The sequence below is a fragment of the Protopterus annectens genome, chromosome 3.part0, assembly GCF_019279795.1.
Source record: "Protopterus annectens isolate FY-2018-M chromosome 3.part0, PAN1.0, whole genome shotgun sequence".
NCBI lineage: Eukaryota > Metazoa > Chordata > Ceratodontiformes > Protopteridae > Protopterus > Protopterus annectens.
This window is the reverse complement of record NC_056731.1, coordinates 327,446,058-327,464,593: the sequence shown is the minus strand read 5'-3', so window position 1 is coordinate 327,464,593 and position 18,536 is coordinate 327,446,058. Positions and strand designations below refer to the sequence as shown.

The window sequence follows — 18,536 nt, the reverse complement described above, 5'->3', positions numbered from 1 at the left end:
TCCTTAGAGAGATGGGGTAAAAAAGTTTACACCTCTGCTACTTTGTCAGCTAGAGCTTTGAACTGCCAATTTCATATGATTCAATACCAAGAGTTTATGCTTGACCAGTTGACTAAAAAGCTGTCCTCTGAAGAATCTTTAGATAAGAAATATATTCAAGAAATGGTACATAACATACAGCAGGTTAGTAACCATTCTTTAAAATGTGGCTATGATGCATTGGAGGCTTCCTTTAGATCAGCCATGACTGGCACAATTATCAGGAGGCATGCATGGCTGAAAGAACAGGCATTACCAGACCATGTCAAATCAAAGCTTTTGGATGCACCTATGGACAAGGTCAGTTTATTTGGTTCCCCAAGCAACAGGTACTAAAAAGATGGAAGAGAAAGCAAAATCTGTACAAACAGTGAAAGATTTCTTACAAGTTCAACCTCCAAGGTTTAGCAGGAACTGGCCCTCCAAGAATTGGTCCTTTCCAGACTCCTCCAGGGCACAAAGAGGCAGGAATAGGCGCTCGAGAGGCAGAAACCAAACCAGGGGTGCCTACAGGGGACGCCAGTGGCAAGGTAACAACCAGCGAGGCACGGATGCAACCACCACCACTACAACTCATTCACAGTGACTTGGCGGTGGCACCGCCTACCAGGGAACAACTAGAAGCACCCTTAGGCGGAAAGCTAACCTTATTTTCAAAGAACTGGCATTGCATCACAAGAGAAAATGGATTTTGCAAACTATAGACCAAGGTTACAGGTTCCATTTCCATACTCTACCAAGCAAAAGAGGAATGCCAAATCTGCCACCTACTCAAAGGACAGAAGCTCTAAAGCAAATATCTCAATTACTAAGAATGAGAGCTGTGGAAAAGGTACCTCCTTTGGAGCAAGGAAAGGGATTTTACTCCAGACTCTTCCTGGTACCAAGAAAAGAAAACAAATGGAGGCCTATTCTAGACCTGTCCACTTTAAACACATTCCTCATTGTTCCAAAATTCAAAATGCTGACCCTACAGCAGCTTCTTCCCATGCTGGGCAAGGAGTCTTGGCTGGTAACTCTAGATCTCAAGGAGGCATACCTGCACGCCCCCATAAGACCAATTTGCAGAAGATACCTCAGATTTCTTGCAGGATCAGAGCATTATCAATTCTCAGCATTGCCCTTTGGCTTATCTACTGCGCCCAGAGTGTTCACGAAATGCCTGGCATCAGTAATCGCTCATTGCAGACTTCAGGAGATTCAAATCTATCCCTACCTGGACGACTGCCTGATACAAGCGGACAACAAAATAAAACTAACAGAAGACCTACAAAGAGTCATTTACCTGCTACAGCCCTGGGATATACAGTCAATATAAAAAAGTCAAGGCTGATTCCATCCCAAAGAATAACCTTTCTGGGTGCAGAACTGGACACATCAAATCAAATGGCATCCCTAACTGCAGAAAAGAAAGAGCAGCTTCCTCTCTACTTCTTGGCATTAACAAAGCAGAACCATCTAACTGCAAGAAAAGTGCTGCAAGCTCTAGGCTTCATGGCATCCTGCATAATACTGGTCCCGCATGCCAGGCTTCATATGAGAAAGCTACAATGGTACCTAAAGAATTTGTGGTCTCAACACAAGCACAGCCTAGAAACCAAAATTCCAATGATTCCCTGCCTGAAGAAAGAGTTCCTATGGTGGGCTCAGGCCTGCCAGTCAAACTCAGGATTGCCCTTCTGCAAAAGCCAACCAAAACAAACCATCACGACAGATGCCTCAGACCTCGGTTGGGGGGCAAACATGCTGGACAGGTGCATTCAAGGCCTATGGACTCAAGACCAGCTGCACCTGCACATAAATCTAAAGGAAATGATGGCAGTAAAATTGGCAATCCAGGCCTTCAAACCTTTTCTCCAAGAAGGTCAGCTGATAAGGACAGACAACACCACAGTTATGTGGTACATCAACAAACAGGGAGGCACACACTCATATCCTCTATGCCGGCTGGCACTGGACCTATGGGATGTGGCTCTGGGCTACAACATTTAGTTACAAGCAATTTATGTACCAGGGAAGGAAATCATTCTAGCAGACATATTAAGCAGAACTACCACAGATGCCCACGAATGGATGCTGCATCTGGACATCTTCAAAGCCATCACAAGAGAATGGGGATTACCACAAATGGACTTGTTTGCATCCCCACTCAATCACCAGCTAAAGAAATTCTGCACAAGGACGTATCACCCACTTGCTTGGAAGGTGGACTCCCTATCTTTCAGTTGGAAAAACCTGATAGCATACGCATTCCCACCACTTCCTTTGATGCACAAGGTGCTTCTGAAGATCAAAGAGGAACATCCGAGGATCATTCTGATAGCTCCAGACTGGCCAAGACAACATTGGTATCCATTGCTGAGGAGCATGTCCCGGGAACAAATATGGACACTGCCCCTGATCCCATTACTGTTAACACAGAACAACTTCAACATCTTGCATCCAAACCTGAAAACTCTGCAGCTAACTGCCTGGAACATTACATGACAACAATTAACCCAAATTTATCCCAAAGGGTTAAGGACATAATCCTGGAGGCTCAAGACCTTCAACAAGAAAGAATTATGCAGCAAAATGGAAAAGATATCTCACTTGGGGCACTGCAAAGGGACAAGACGTGACACTGGTGAACATAGCCAACATCCTGGAGTACTTGGCAGAGCTCTTCCATACAGGCCTGTCCTACTCTTCATCAAGATACATGCCTCAGCTATTTCAGCAGAATACAGCTTGGATCCTCCTGTCTTCTCGCATCCTCTGCTCAGACAGTTTCTGAGAGGAATTAAAAATGTAAAACCTCCCCGGAAACCTCCATTACCAGCATGGGACTTGAACTTTGTACTAGAAAAATTGACACTTCCCCCTTTCGAACCAGCAGCAACAGCAGAATTACAATACTTATCCTGGAAGACTGCATTCCTGCTGGCAATAACTTCAGCAAGAAGGGTCTCTGAACTACAGGCATTAATGGCAGTGCAACCCTTCCTGATCTTCCATCAAGATAGTGTCTCCATGAGAACAAATCCTACATTTATGCCTAAGGTGGTATCCAGAGTCTCTTTAAATCAGGCTATCCACCTTCCTACATTCTTCCCCAACCCACAGAACAGGGGAGAAAGGCTACTACATACCTTGGATGTGCATAGACAATTACGCTACTACCTGGACAGGACAAAAACCAATAGAAAAACTGACCAGCTTCTGGTAGCATATGCAACAGGGAAGGAAGGAAAACCAGTTTCAAAACAGACAATCTCCAAATGGATAGGAAATTGCATTAGATTTTGTTACTCCTATCATGGAAAGAAAACTCCAGAGAACATCAGGCCTCACTCCACAAGGGCTACAGCCACTACCACAGCTTTCTTAGGAGTGGCTACCAAGGACATTATAGAGGCTGCTACTTGGACCTCCGTGCATACATTTGCCAAGCATTATAATTTACCTTTATACACTAGATCCCGAGCTGGTTTTGCCACTGCTGTTTTGCAAGGGATCCTAACTACACCATAATCTCTACTCATTCCTCCTCCCTAGTTTAGCTATGGTATTCTACCCATTTAGAAGACTGCAGATGCATCCTTGAAAGACATAGTACAGTTTTGTACCTACCATAAATGTAGATGTCCGATAGGAATGCATCTGCAGTCAGGATTACCCTCCCTCCTTCCCTCTGAGGTACTCCTAGGTATTTGCCAACCTTCAGCTAGCTTGGGGGATCTATTATGGTGTATTTGTTTGTATATATGTACATACATGCTTATTTTGTGTGTTTGCTCTCTACTATTTGGAAACTTTGGCATTTATCCAAATTTAGCCATCCAAGAGGACACCTGGCATCTGGGGCAAGAAACACTGAGGAAAATGGCGTCGGCTGATGCCTTTATACCCGAAGAACTGCCGCAATGACGTCTGGTGAAGTGCGACACCAGCCGAAGCCAGACCCAGACTTTGGAATCCGGCCGACCGAAGGGCTGCCTGACGACAGGACAACCCATTTGTGAAGACTGCAGATGCATTCCTATCGGACATCTACATTTATGGTAGGTACAAAACTGTACTTTTTCTCCGTTCCGTTTTCATTTCTGAGGAAGTGTGCTGTTTAATTCTTGTGCATGCAGCAGTTGATTAAAAAACAAACCTGGATGTTCATCGTGCATACAGCTGCAGTCATTACAGATGGGTTATCCTGCCATCAGGCGGGTCCTCGGTCGGCCGAATTCCAAAGTCTAGGTCCGGCATCGGTTGCCGTCGTTTCTTCCCTGACGTCAGTGCGGCAGGGGAATAAGAGGCAGCCAACGCCATTTTCTCCAGTCTTTCTTGCCGCGCTGTGCCCGAAGCAGAAGCAGTTCGCAAGTGCCAGTCGGCCAGCTCCTGAGATTTACGAAAATATTTCAGCCGAAGTCTGCTTGAAAGCTAAGTACCCCATTGGGGAAACTTTTCTGGTCTCAGACCGATGTCAGACAAAGTTAATAATTGCATTTCATGTGGGAAGCAAATACCGCATAAGGATTTCCACTCTTTCTGTATACCTTGCTTAGGCCCAGACCATGACATCTCGGCCTGCCGTTTTTGTGCTAGATTCAACAAGCGCACTATTAAGCGCCGGGCGGAGTTCACCCTTCACTATTTTGGTAAAAAATTTTATTATATTATGTCGTCGGATACTTCGACTCCAGTTTTGAGTAAAAGACGCAAAGATAAGGAACGACATACGAGGTCCGCACCGACTACTGACACCACGCTAAGGCCGACTACCGGTTCTCCAGTTCTCAGCAAGGCGCCTACGCAGCCCCTGAGTACCGATGACATAGCATTACCGGTGTCTTCAGTACCCAAGGTCGCAGGCTCCTCTGTCCCCATTCCTACTACAGATACCGACGCCAATCTTGGCGGGGAAACTCAGAGTTTAGACAGGCCTGCCATTTCTCAAGGTGTCTTCAGGCCTTACTCCTTCTCTATTAAAGCTTTCACTAAATCTAAAGCGGCCATGAAAACCAAAAAACAGGGACCTCAGACCCCCTCTCAAGGCCCCATGCCTAAAAAACAGATGCTTAAAATGGCTGAGGATTTGATTGCTCATCAGGGGTTCTCAACCCCCCTCTGACAAAAGGCCCAGATTAGAGGAAGACTACCCTTCCTCAGATCAAGCCTCTATTACCTCTGAACATTCTGAGGACCAGGATTATGCCTATTCTCCTTTTGAAGACTCTGATGCAAAGGAGTCTATTCCCTCGGTCTCCCCCCCTGAGGACTACTCTTTTGGGGAAACCCTACATACATTGAGGGAACACTTCCACTGGGAAGGCCAAGATTACTCAGATTCCAAGAAAAGACTCTGGGATTTTCTTTTGCTCCCCCAGCATAGGCCCCTGGCTATCCCTCCTGTTTTAGATATATTGGATGATGTGTACACAGAAGCCAGCCTTAATCCAGATTCTTTGCCTCCAGCTCCTGTTAAACCAGACTGGTATTACCGGGTTCCTGATTCACACCAGTTCCTATACAAAAGCCATACTGCTGACCCAGAAACTATTTCACAGGGTCCCAAGGGAATTAAGGCCTCTACTGCTAAAAACCCATTACCTTCAGAGAGATTCCAGAGCTTTAGAAAGGAGGGGGGAAAAAGGTGTACACCTCGGCCACTTTAACCATGAGGGCATTAAACTGTCAGTTCCACATGTTAAAGTATCAATAGTTTTTGTTATCTCAGTTGAAAAGCAAAATGACACAATCAGAACAACCAGATTTAAAAGAGTTGCAGGATTTGTTGCATGATGCAAGTGGGTAAACATACCTTGCAGTGTGGTTTTGATGCTTTAGAGGCCTCATGTAGAGCTGTTGTTACTGTTGTACGTAGGCATGCTTGGCTCAAAGAGCAAGCCTTACCAGATCATGTCAAAGTTAAATTATTAGATGCACCTCTTCAAAAAGATGCATTGTTTGGTGTTAAAGCTGAGGAGGTACTAAAGAAAATGGAGGAAAAAGCGAAATCAATGCAAACAGTGAAAGATTTCCTGCAGGTACAACCTCCACGTTTCAGCAGAAACTGGCCTTCAAAAAATTGGTCCTTTCCAGCCACGGACAGACCTCAAAGGGGCAGATGCAGACGCCCAAGGGGTAGAGGGCAACCTCAAGGATCTTTCAGAGCCAGACAGTGGCAAGCACCAACCCCAAGAGGTGGAGAAGATAGATCACAGTCATTTAGAAAACAGACACAATGTCTTCCCCCTTTACCTGCCAAGCAAAGCTTTAATGGCAGCACCTTTGGACGGAAAACTGGCATTATTCTCAAAAAAATTGGCATATTGTTACAAAAGACAAATGGAGTCTGGACATTATAGACAGAGGCTACAGGTTCCACTTTCACACCCTTCCAAAAATGAGAGGCATGCCAAACCTGCCACAAAATCAAAGGGCAGAGGCACAAAAACAAATTTCAACTCTCATGGACATGAAAGGGATTCAAGAGGTACCTGCAAAAGAGCAAGGTCAAGGGTTTTATTCCAGACTATTCCTGGTACCAAGGAAAGACAAAGATTGGAGACCTATCTTAGACCTATCCATCCTAAACACATATCTACAGGTACCAAAATTCAAGATGCTCACATTACAGCAGCTTCTTCCCATGCTGGACAAGGAGTCTTAGCTGGTAACATTGGACCTCAAGGAGGCATACCTGCATGTCCCTATCAGACAAGATTGCAGAAGATACCTCAGATTTCTTGCAGGTTCAACCCATTATCAATTCTCTGCATTGCCCTTTGGCTTATCTACTGCGCCCAGAGTGTTTACTAAATGCCTGGCATCAGTAATCGCCTTCTGCAGACTACAAGGAATACAAATCTACCCATGTCTGGACGACTGCCTGATCCAAGCGGACAGCAAGGACATACTACTGAAACACCTGGCGTTTGTAATAACACTGTTGAACTTTCTGGGATACACAGTCAACAAAAAGAAATCAAAACTAATACCCTCTCAACAAATAATTTTCCTGGGTGCCAGCTTGAATACAACCACCCAGATGGCCTACCTCACGCCAGACAAACAAGGGCAACTGTCTCAATACTTCAGCAACCTTCACCAGGCTGACTGCAAGGAAAGTCCTGCAGGCTCTGGGATTCATGGCATCTTGCATCCTACTGATCCCATGTACAAAGCTGCATATGAGGAAACTTCAATGGTACCTAAAAAAACACAGCCACAGCTTGGAAACAATTATACCACTCATTCCATGCCTTTAAAAGGAATTTCTGTGGTGGGCTCAAGCATGCCAAAGAAACATAGGTCTCCCTTTCTGTGTACCTCAAGCAACTCAATTCATCACAACAGACTCCTCAGACTACACCTGGGGGGCACACATGACAGATCAGTGCATTCAGGGAAAATGGTCCCAAACAGAGAAGCACCTACACCAACCAAAAGGAAATGCTAGCCGTCCAAAATCCTATTATGACCTTCAAAGACCTACTGCATCCAGGCCAGCTGTTGATAAGGACAGACAACACCACAGTGATGTGGTACATAAACAGGGGGGAACTCATTCATACCCCCTGTGCGGGCAAGCCATGACCCTATGGAACACAGCACTGGAATTGCAAATTCAACTACAGGCACAATTCCTGCCAGGGAAGGAAAACACATTGGCAGACAGCCTAAGCAGAAATGACAGATCCTCACGAATGGAAGTTGCATCCTCAAGTTTTCACAAAGATAACTCAGGCATGGGGACAGCCAGACATAGATCTCTTTGCTACCCACAGAAATTACCATTTGAAAAATTTTGTTCAAGGACCTATCATCCACAGGCCTGGAAAGTGGACGCACTTTCTTTCAATTGGACAACGTTGACAGTCTATGCCTTCCCGCCTCTTCCTCTGCTGCCCAAAGTTCTATTAAAAGCCAGAGCAGAGAGGCCGAAAATGATTCTCATTGCTCCAGACTGGCCAAGATGACACCGGTTATCCGCTCCTGAAGAGCCTGACACATTCCCCACCATGGATCCTACCTCTAGTCCCTCTTCTGTTGTCCCAGCACAACTACAAGACTCTTCACAGCCAGCTCAAAACCCTAAATCTAGCTGCATGGAGAATTACTCGATTTCCCAACAGATTCTCCTCTCCAAGGAGGTGCAGGATGTCATCTTGGAGGCCAGAAGACCTTCTACTAGAAAAGCCTACTCCGCCAAATGGAAACGATTTTGTGCCTGGAATCAAGAAAAGCACCAGAATCCTTTGGTAATAAATTTACCTCAAATTTTACAGCACCTAGCTGAGATGTTAAACAGTGGACTTTCCTTCTCCTCCATCAAAATCCACGCTTCAGCCATATCTGCACAATACAACACAGATCCTCCTTTATTCTCTCATCCTCTCTTAAGACAGTTCCTCAGAGGGGCAAAGAATATAAACCCCCCAAGGAAACCACCAGTCCCTGCTTGGGACCTCAACTTCGTATTGGAAAAGCTGACCCTTCCTTCCTTCCAGCCAGCTTCTTCAACAGAACTACAATACTTGTCATGGAAAACAGCCTTCCTTCTGGCTATCACCTCAGCATGCAGGGTTTCAGAGCTACAGGCCCTCATGGCTGTGCAACCTGTCATCATTTTCCATCAGGACAGAGTTTCCTTACGAACCAACCCTACCTTTATGCCAAAGGTAGTATCCAGTGTAGCTTTGAATCAGACTATCCACTTACCTACCTTTTATCCTAATCCACAAAACAAAGGGGAAAGACTACTACATTCCTTAGACGTTCACAGACAACTTCATTATTATTTGGACAGGACAAAGCCATTCAGGAAATCCGAGCAACTCTGTGTCCTATGCTACAGGTGCTCAAGGAAAGGCTATTTCCAAACAATCTCAAAATGGATAGCCCACCGCATACACTTTTGTTACTCATTTCATGGAAAAACTGTGCCTACAAGCATCAGATCCCACTCCACCAGGGCCACAGCTACCTCTGCAGCTTTCCTCAGGGGGGTTCCTACCAAGGACATTTTGGAAGCAGCCACTTGGAGTTTAGTGCACACTTTCTCCAAGCACTACCACCTTCCACTATACTCTAAATCTAGAGCGGGATTTGTCACAGCAGTCTTGCAGGGCATCTTTGCCCCTCCTAGTTCCACTTAGTGCCTGCCGCCCCTACTTAGCTTTGAGATTCTTCCCATCTGTAGTGACTGCAGCTGTATGCACGATGAACATAGTACAGTTTTGTACCTATCATAAATGTAGATGTTAGAGTGCTCATACAGCTGCAGTCCAGGTTACCCCCCCCTCCGTCCCCTCTTAGGACAGGCCTTATGACAAACACCTTCTCATACAACCTATTTGGGGTATTCTTTTATGGTGTATTTCCTTGCAGCTACTGTTTTTTGATTATTCTATATTGCATGATTGCATAAATTTATGTTTTGCCTTCCTTCTGGGGGCACCTGACATCTGGGGCAAGAAAAACTGAAGAAAATGGCGTCTGCTGCCTCTTTTATACCCCTGCCGCACTGACGTCAGGGAAGAAGCGATGACAACCGACGCCGGACCTAGACTTTGGAATTCGGCCGACCGAGGACCCGCCTGACGGCAGGATAACCCATCTGTAATGACTGCAGCTGTATGAGCACTCGAACATCTACATTTATGGTAGGTGCAAAACTGTACTTTCCATGGCGTCCCTGTTCAGTTTAACAGTCCTGTTAACGTTCAGAGCTTTGCCAGTCTTTTTAGTCTGTTTGTAAGCTGTAGGTAAAAATTTTAACTGATGGATGTATCTGTTGGAGCATCGTTTGATGAAACTTTGTACTGAAGTGCCTCCTTCAGCTTTCTTCAGAGCGCTACATGCAGCAAAATATTCCTGGTTCAGACATGTTTTGAAAGCTTTTTCCTGTGTGTCTTTGCTGTTTTTGGCAGAGTAGGTGATTGCGCACATTACCCATTGTTTAGGCGTATTTGTGCTTGGTGCTATTGGGTCCTGAGAGCCTACCTTTTGACAAGCCCATGCAATTGAGTGTTTGCTTCTCCAAAAGTAGCCATAGGTTGGCATTGAATTAGTGCCACTGACTGGCTGGACAACTGTCACCTTTGATCAACCTCATTCAGTGTCTCATTTTGTTCTCAGGAATTCTGTCACATCCTGCTTGTTGACATCAGGTACCATACTGTTGTACTAGCTTATTTGCACTTTATCACACCTCATTATAATATCCTGCTGCATGGAGTCCCTTTAGCTCAATATAGATTGCATTCATAATTTTCAAGGGAATGACTGCAACTTGTTCAAGAAATTTTTTATAGTGGAAAAAGTGGTTTAATATTTTTTTTTTCCATTATTGCAGGAACACAACAGACAAACAGGTTTAACTCAGAACTTCAAGGTAATTGAGCAGTTGTGGGGATTTCTAAAATTGCTGTGCAGTGTATAGGTGCATTGTGCATGGCAGGGCTCTCAATAAATAATGCTATCCTAGTTCTGCAGCAGCAGCTTTAGTCTTAACTGAATTTGAGCTGTGAAAATAATCAAATAATGGAGAAAGGCACCCTGTTAAGAATGTTTTCATTGTTTTTGATTAATATTTTTGAATGTTGCTTGTAATGATTAAAACTTTGCATTTCATTAGTTTACATTAAGAAACTGTCTTTAACTACAGATGTAACCTTAAATACTTAGAGGAGGTGGTGGCGGCGAGGAACTGGCATTATTTTGATTCTGCCAATTTTACACTACCTGACCACTGATGCAGGAGTTAATAGAATGGATTTGTTTAGCCACTGCTGACACCCAATGTTGACTATGATCTGGCAAGATTGACCAGGTAACAGCATGACTGTTGCAGTCATTACATTTGGGTTATCTGCTGGAAGGTTGCCCTCAGTCGGCCTGAATATCAAAGTCTTGGGTCCTGCTTCTGTTGCTGTCTCCTCTTCCATGACATCAGGTCGTCAGGGGTATAAAACCTGCAGCTGATGCCATTTTATTCAGTCTTTCTTGCCGCGCAGTGCCCTAAACAGAAGCAGTTCGCAAGTGCCGGTCGGCCGACTCCTGAAATTTTCGCATTTGAGTTTCAGAACCGAAGTCTTCAATTAAATCCAAGTACCCCGTTGGGGAAACTTTTTTTCTTGCTCCTTACCGATGTCAGTAAAAGTTAATAATTGCATTACTTGTGGGAAGCAAATACCGCATAAGGATTTTCATTTGTACTGTATTCCTTGCCTAGGCCCAGATCATAACGTGCCTTGCTGTCAGTTTTGTGCTAGATTTAACCAACGCACTATTAAGCGTCTGTATATTTTTGCTTCAAAATATTTTGGATCCAGATTTAATTACCCTGAAATGTCATCGGATAGCAATCAGACTACCGGAGTTCACGAAAAACGCAAAGAAAGAGACAGACCGTCGAGGTCCAAAACCGACAACGAAGCTTCTCCTAAGCCAGTCGCAGGCCTCTACCGAGACCCATCCGGTATGCCGCAAGTTTCACAAGAGTATTGAATCCGCGGATGTCTCTTCCTTGGATGGGTCCGCAGCCACTGTGCAGGCACCGGCTTCTGAGGGTGTTTTCAGGCCTCAACTTTTTTATATAAAACCGACGCCAGCTTCAACAACAAAATCAAAAGCAACTTCTAAGTCTAAAAAAACGATGCATGAGCCACGTGCTCAGGCCCCTATGCCTAAAAAACAGATTAAAATGGCTGAGGACTTTAATTACCTTGATCAGGGATTCCCAACCCCCCCCCCCCCAAGAGGCCTTGGCAAGACACCGATTATGAATCTTCAGATCAGGTTTCTATTTCTTCTGATTCCTCTTCTGATCAGGAATATTCTATGCTACCCTATGAGGATTCCAATGCAGAAGAATCCATCCCATCTGCATCTCCTCCTGAGGATTATTCTTTTGGACAAACCTTGCATACTTTAAGGGAACATTTTCATTGGGAGAGTCAGGATTTCTCTGAATCAAAAAAGAGGCTTAAGGATTTCCTTTTTCCTCAGCATAGGCCTTTGGCTATACCTCCTGTATTAGACATTGTTGATGTGTTTTCAGAATCAAGAATGTCTCCTGATTCCCTACCTCCAGCTCCTAGTAAGCCAGACAGATATTACTGGGTTTCTGACTCCCACAAATTTCTATTCAAAAATCCTGCTGATCCTGAAACTATCTCACAGGGTCCCAAAGGTGTAAAAGCCTCTACAGCCAAAAATCCTACCCCCCTCTGATAGAGATTCCAGGGTGCTGGATAGATGGGGCAAGAAGGTTTATACGTCTGCAACCTTGGCAATTAGGGCCTTAAACTGCCAGTTTCATATGCTTAAATATCAACAGTATGTTATGGGCCTATTGAAACAGAAAATGATAATTTCTGATTGTGTGGAAAATAAAGAATTACAGGAATTATTGCATGCAGCAGAACAGATTGGAAAGCATACTTTGCAATATGGTTTTGATTCCTTGGAAGCCTCTCGCAGGGCCACAGTTACTGGATCTGTGATTAGAAGGCATGCCTGGCTCAAGGAGCAAAATCTGTCTGATCATGTTAAAGCTAAATTGTTGGATGCTCCTTTACAGCATGATACTCTGCTTGGTAATAAGGCAGAAGAGGTTTTAAAGAAAATGGAAGACAAAGCTAAATATATGCAAACTAAAAGATTTCTTACAAGTGCAGCCTCCCAGGTTCAGTAGGCACTGGCCTACTAAAAATTGGTCCTTTGCTGTGTCCAACAGAGCCTCTCAAGGCAAATCCAGGTGCTCAAAAGGCTCTAGATACCAGTCACAGGGTTTTTGCAGGTCAAACCAATGGGGTGCCTCCACCTCCAAATCTGGAGGAAACAAAGCACAACCATACAGTAAGCAGTCTCAGTGACTTCCCTCTACCATCACCAAGCACTTATCTTTTGGCAGCCCCTTGGGGGGGAAATTAGCACTTCATGCTGAAAATTGGCAGTTAATTACCCAGGACAAGTGGGTATTAAACATAGTATCCCAGGGGTAAAGATTTCATTTCCATACTTTGCCAGTTCCAAACGGTTGGCCAAATCGGCCACAAAATCAATGGGCAGATGCTCAGAAACAAGTTATGTCCCTCATGGATATGGGGGCTATTCAGCCAGTACCAGAACAGGAAAAAGGACAAGGTTTTTATTCAAGGCTGTTCCTGGTACCTAGAAAAGACCATGCCTGGCGTCCAATACTGGACTTATCGATTTTGAACACGTTCCTGGACATTCCAAAATTCAAAATGCTGACTTTACAACAGCTACTGCCTATGCTGGGCAAGAACGCTTGGTTAGTGACTCTAGACTTAAAAGAGGCTTACCTGCATATCCCAATAAAGGAATCGTGCAGAAGATACCTCCGCTTCAAGGCAGGCTTTATGCATTACCAATTCTCTGCACTGCCCTTTGGCTTATCTACTGCGCCCAGGGTCTTTACAAAGTGCCTGGCACCAGTAATTGCATTTTGCAGACAAAGCATACAAATTTATCCTTACTTGGATGACTGTCTCATTCAAGCAGAAAACAAGGACTTTCTTCTTCAACATCTGGCATATGTAAAAAGGCTTCTAACATGCCTAGGGTACACAATAAATGAAAAGAAATCACAACTGGTACTCTCTCAAAAAATTACATTCCTGGGTGCAAGCGTGAATACAACTGCTCAGATGGCTTACCTTACGCCAGACAAACAAAGGCAACTGACTGTATACTTCAGACAGATGGCAACAAAAACCTAGTTATTTGCAAGACAAGTTCTGCAGGCTTTGGCGTTCATGGCATCCTGCATTCTACTAATTCCATATGCAAGACTGCATATGGGGGAACTTCAATGATACCTAAAAAGTTTATGGAGTCAATATTGTCACAGTCTGGAAACAATGATTCCTCTCATTCCCTGCCTACAACAGGAGTTTCTTTGGTGGGCAGAGACATGCCACCAAAACAAGGGACTGTCATTCACTCTACCCCCTGCCACCCAGACCCTAACTACAGATGCATCATACTATGCTTGGGGGGCCCACCTAGTGGGGGGAGATGCATTCAGGGCATATGGAGCCCAAAACTAATGCATCTGCATATCAACCAGAAAGAGATGCTAGCTGTTCAGAATGCCCTGACAGTCTTCAAGGACTTACTTCATCCAGGACAACTACTGATAGACGGACAACACCACGGGTATGTGGTACATAAGCAGGGGGTTACACATTCTTACCCCCATTGCAGACTAGCCATGGCATTGTGGAACATAGCCTTGACTTACCAAGTACATTTTCAAGCTCAATTCCTGCCAGGAAAACAAAATACTCTGGCAGACGACCTAAGCAGAAATCATATGGACCTGCATGAGTGGAAACTGGATCCACAAGTCTTCAGTATGGCAACACAGAAATGGGGGAGCCCAGACATAGATCTGTTTGCACCCCCCCCCCCAAAAAAAATTATCAACTGGACAAATTCTGCACAAAGACTTATCACAGACAAGCATGGAAAGTGGATGCCCTATCCTTTAGTTAGAAAAAAACCTATCAGTCTACGCCTTTCCCCCTCTGCCTCTTCTCTCCAAGGTCTTAACGGACAGACAGAAAAAAACAAAAATGATCCTAATTGCTCCGGACTGGCCTTGCCAGCACTGGTATCCAATTTTAAGGAATATGTCTCAACTCCCTCCTTGGAACTTGCCTCAAATACCTCATCTACTGTCTCAGCAGAACAATCAAATTCTGCACACTCTGCTCCAAACTCTGAACCTTGCAACATGGCTGATTATGTAATTATTCAAACAACACCTCTAAATCTGTTATGGATGTCATTTTGGAAGCCAGAAGGCCTAGTACTAGAAAATCTTATGCTGATAAATGGAAAAGATTCTATGCTTGGAACCAAGCACACGGAACAGACAGAGCAAAACCAAATATTCCTCAGATTTTACAATACTTGACTGAGATGCTGGACAAGGGCTTATCCTTCTCCAATAAAAATCCATGCATCAGCCATCTCGGCTCATTACAATTCGGAGCCTCCCATCTTTTCTCATCATCTGCTAAAACAGTATCTGAGAGGAGCCAAAAATTTAAGGCCTCCCAGAAGATCGCAAACTCCTGCATGGGACCTCAATTTTGTGCTGGAAAAACTTACCCTGCCTCCTTTTGAACCAGCAGCTACTGCGGATATAAAGTTTTTATCTTGGAAAACGGTTTTCCTTTTGGCAATCACTTCAGCAAGAAGGGTTTCAGAACTACGGGCTCTCATGGCTGTGGAGCCTTTAATTACATTTTACCCGGACAGGGTGTCCCTCAGGACCAATCCTTCCTTTATGCCTAAGCTGGTATCCAGTGTAGCTCTTAACCAAACTATTCACCTGCCAACTTTTTACCCGAATCCGCAGAACAAGGGGGAGCGGATTCTCCATACATTGGACGTACACGAACAACTAAGATTCTACTTAAGCAGGACCAAATCTATAAAAGTCTGAGCAACTACTGGTGGCATTTGCTTCAGGATCAGAGGGGAAGGGTATATCAAAGCAGACTATTTCTAAGTGGATAAGCCACTGCATTCGTTTCTGCTACTTGCATCATGGTAAACCTGTACCCAAGGGAATCGGTTCACATTCCACCAGAGCTGCCTCTACCTCAGCAGCCTTTCTCAGAGGAGTTCCAACCAAAGACATCTAGAAGCTGCTACTTGGAGCTCTGTTCATACCTTCACAAAGAATTACCATTTGCCTCTGTTTTCTAAATACAGGGCAGGCTTTGCCACTGCAGTTCTGCAGGGCCTTATAGCCACCCCTAATACTTTTTAGTTCCATCCTCCCATCCATAGCTTTGGGATTCTACCCAATTGTAATGACTGCAACAGTGAAACACAAAGAACATAGTACAGTTGTGTACACTTACCATAAATGTAGATGTTTGAGTGTATTTACTGAGGCAGTCCAGGTTACCCACCCGCCATCCCCCTTTTCTATAACTTTTCTTTCCTTCACTATACTCAAGCCTTTGTGGTGTATTTGCTTTTAGATGAAGGTAAATTTTATGTTGCTAAAAGTGCATTTTCATATATTGCTGTTTATTTATATGTATATATTTTTGCTCCCCATTTGGGGGGAACCTGACATCTGGGGCAAGAAAAACTAAATAAAATGGCGTCGGCTGCATGTTTTATACCCCTGACGACCTGACGTCATGGAAGAGGAGAAAGCAACCGATGCAGGACCCAAGACTTTGATATTCAGGTCGACTGAGGGCAACCTGCCAGCAGATTACCCAAATGTAATGACTGCAACAGTGAATAACTAACATCTACATTTATGGTAAGTGTACACAACTGTACTGTTTTCTTAGTTTTAGGATACTCCTGGCATGCAGGCTTTTGCATCAGTTATCCTCCTACATTTCTTTGTTCAGGTCATAAGGGATTCATGTAACAGAATGGGACTAAAACCAGTGATTCTCTCGTAGTTAACCAAGAAGGCAAAACCTGATATTTTTAATATTCAGATCTGATGTCATTTTCATTCATTCCTCAAGGAATGTGTTCAGATCCAACACTGCCACTTTTTTTTTGCAGTCTAGGATCTGAATTTCGAGCTCCTTCCTTTACCTTTAATACCCCTGATCACTGCTTTACCCCAGATCTCGTTTGCCACTCTAACATTTGGTCGAGATTTCATGCTTCTGAGCTCTAGGCAGTTTATTGGTTAATTGAGTGATACATATTTTCTTACTACTAAATCTTTTTTCCTTCAGTGCCTTCCTCGCTCCACCCTTTTTAAAGTTTAGACTCTTTCTTCTACTTAGTTTGGTAGAGGTAATCTTTGCACCATTGCTGGTATTTTTAAAAAGCGACAACTTATTTGTTTGTTCTGGTATGGCAGATAAACCTTCCAGTTTCAAGAAATGCACTTCCTGTGAACATAAGAGACCTAATTATGATGCGTGCAGGGAGTGCATGTAATTGTGTAGGCCCTGCTCACCTTCAGATTTCATGTGAAATCTGTGTGTGGGTTTTAACACCAGGGCACTGAGGGATAGGCATAATAAACTAATTTAAAAAAGTTTGTTGCCTGCTTCTGCAATTCCTTCTACATCAGGGGCTCAACCCCCTCAAAGTCATAAGAGTTTGGAGACCAGGGTGTCTAGAAAGTGCTTCCCTGTCTGGTCTCTTCCTTCTGCTCCATGTTTGAAGCTGCCATTGGGAAAAATATATATATTGGATCTGACCTCATCGGATCCTACTACCCTCAAGTTCGGAAAGGTTTCTGACCTGATTGTGGCTCCGAAGATATTCGAAGAGAAATGCAGGCAAAGGCACCAGATATGGAAAATTTCACAATACAAGAAAACTCACAAAAGGAGAATGTAGAACCAGATTAGTAAAGGAGAAGTTAAGCAAATTGAATCTGAAGTTATGGAGTATCTGCAAAGTGAACAATTTTGGGTACTTTTCCATTATCAGGATAACAGTCATAATGAGCGTTTGGAATCCTAGCGCTCATTGCAACATTGATAGTTCAGCTGCTGCTGATGTGGGTACCACACACATTTATGAATTACCTGTGAAGTGAAGGATTTAGTATAGAAATTCCAACTCTGGTAACATCACAACATGATGGAACAATTCACAAGTGGAATGCGAGGCATCTGAAGACTTGCCACATGAAGATACTCTCGATCCTTCAGTAGGAAGCCAGTACAAAAGTTCAGTTGAGTTGCACAGCAAGGGAAGGAGCACAAAACGGTGGCAACTGACGCAGTCAATATTGTGGCGTGATGGTCCATTGAGTTTCCATATGAAAGAGCAACGGATGATGCAGAGCAGGATACAGCTGAAGAGAATGCCACAGGAGGATGTTTTGGAACTTCAGTACAATGCCCACAGAAAATGGAAAGCAAAGAATATGCCCTCAGTTTAGAAGAAAAATAAGTGAATTGTTGCTTGATTTAGTAGAGACGGATAGACTTATTAAGATTAATGAAAGACATAGATGACAGTCAGTAAGACCCAAAATGTTAGTCTGATAATACTCATTTACTGTGTTTGTTTTAACAAGTTCATGTTATACAACAGAAATAAACTGGGAAATATTACTGTGCAATTAAATTAATAAGTCTTACCACAAAAACACAGGGCAATAATGAAAAGGAAGGGAAGAAATCAAATGCCATCATGGGAATATCAAATAGAGAAAACTATAAAGCAGTTAAAACAAGAAGTGTCAAGAGTGCAGAAAAGGGAATAGATCAACAAAAATACTTAGAAAGGTAGACATGCTAAAAGCAATGTGCAGTATCAGAACAGATCAGGATCTATTGTACACTGCTGCAATAATAAACTAAAGATATCAGCATGAATATAAAGGGAAAGGACAAAATAAGCAATCTGTTGACAACGCAAAAAAAGTTTTGTAGAGAATTGGGAAGCAAAGCAAAAGGAACAGAAACACCACCAAAAAAAGAAATAGATCCATTTTGGATATATCTGTAAAGACCCTGTGGAACACA

General features: G+C 43.7%; 1 protein-coding gene across 1 annotated transcript in view; it reads left to right on the top strand.

Annotated features, from left to right (window-relative positions):
* EZH2 (enhancer of zeste 2 polycomb repressive complex 2 subunit) overlaps nucleotides 1-18,536 on the top strand; it is a gene marked incomplete in the record, with an annotated part of 2,261,448 nt that overhangs the window by 659,173 nt on the left and 1,583,739 nt on the right. The window contains 1 exon segment of the mRNA XM_044064800.1: nucleotides 10,376-10,414. Within this exon segment, the coding sequence (XP_043920735.1) occupies nucleotides 10,376-10,414 (39 nt within the window).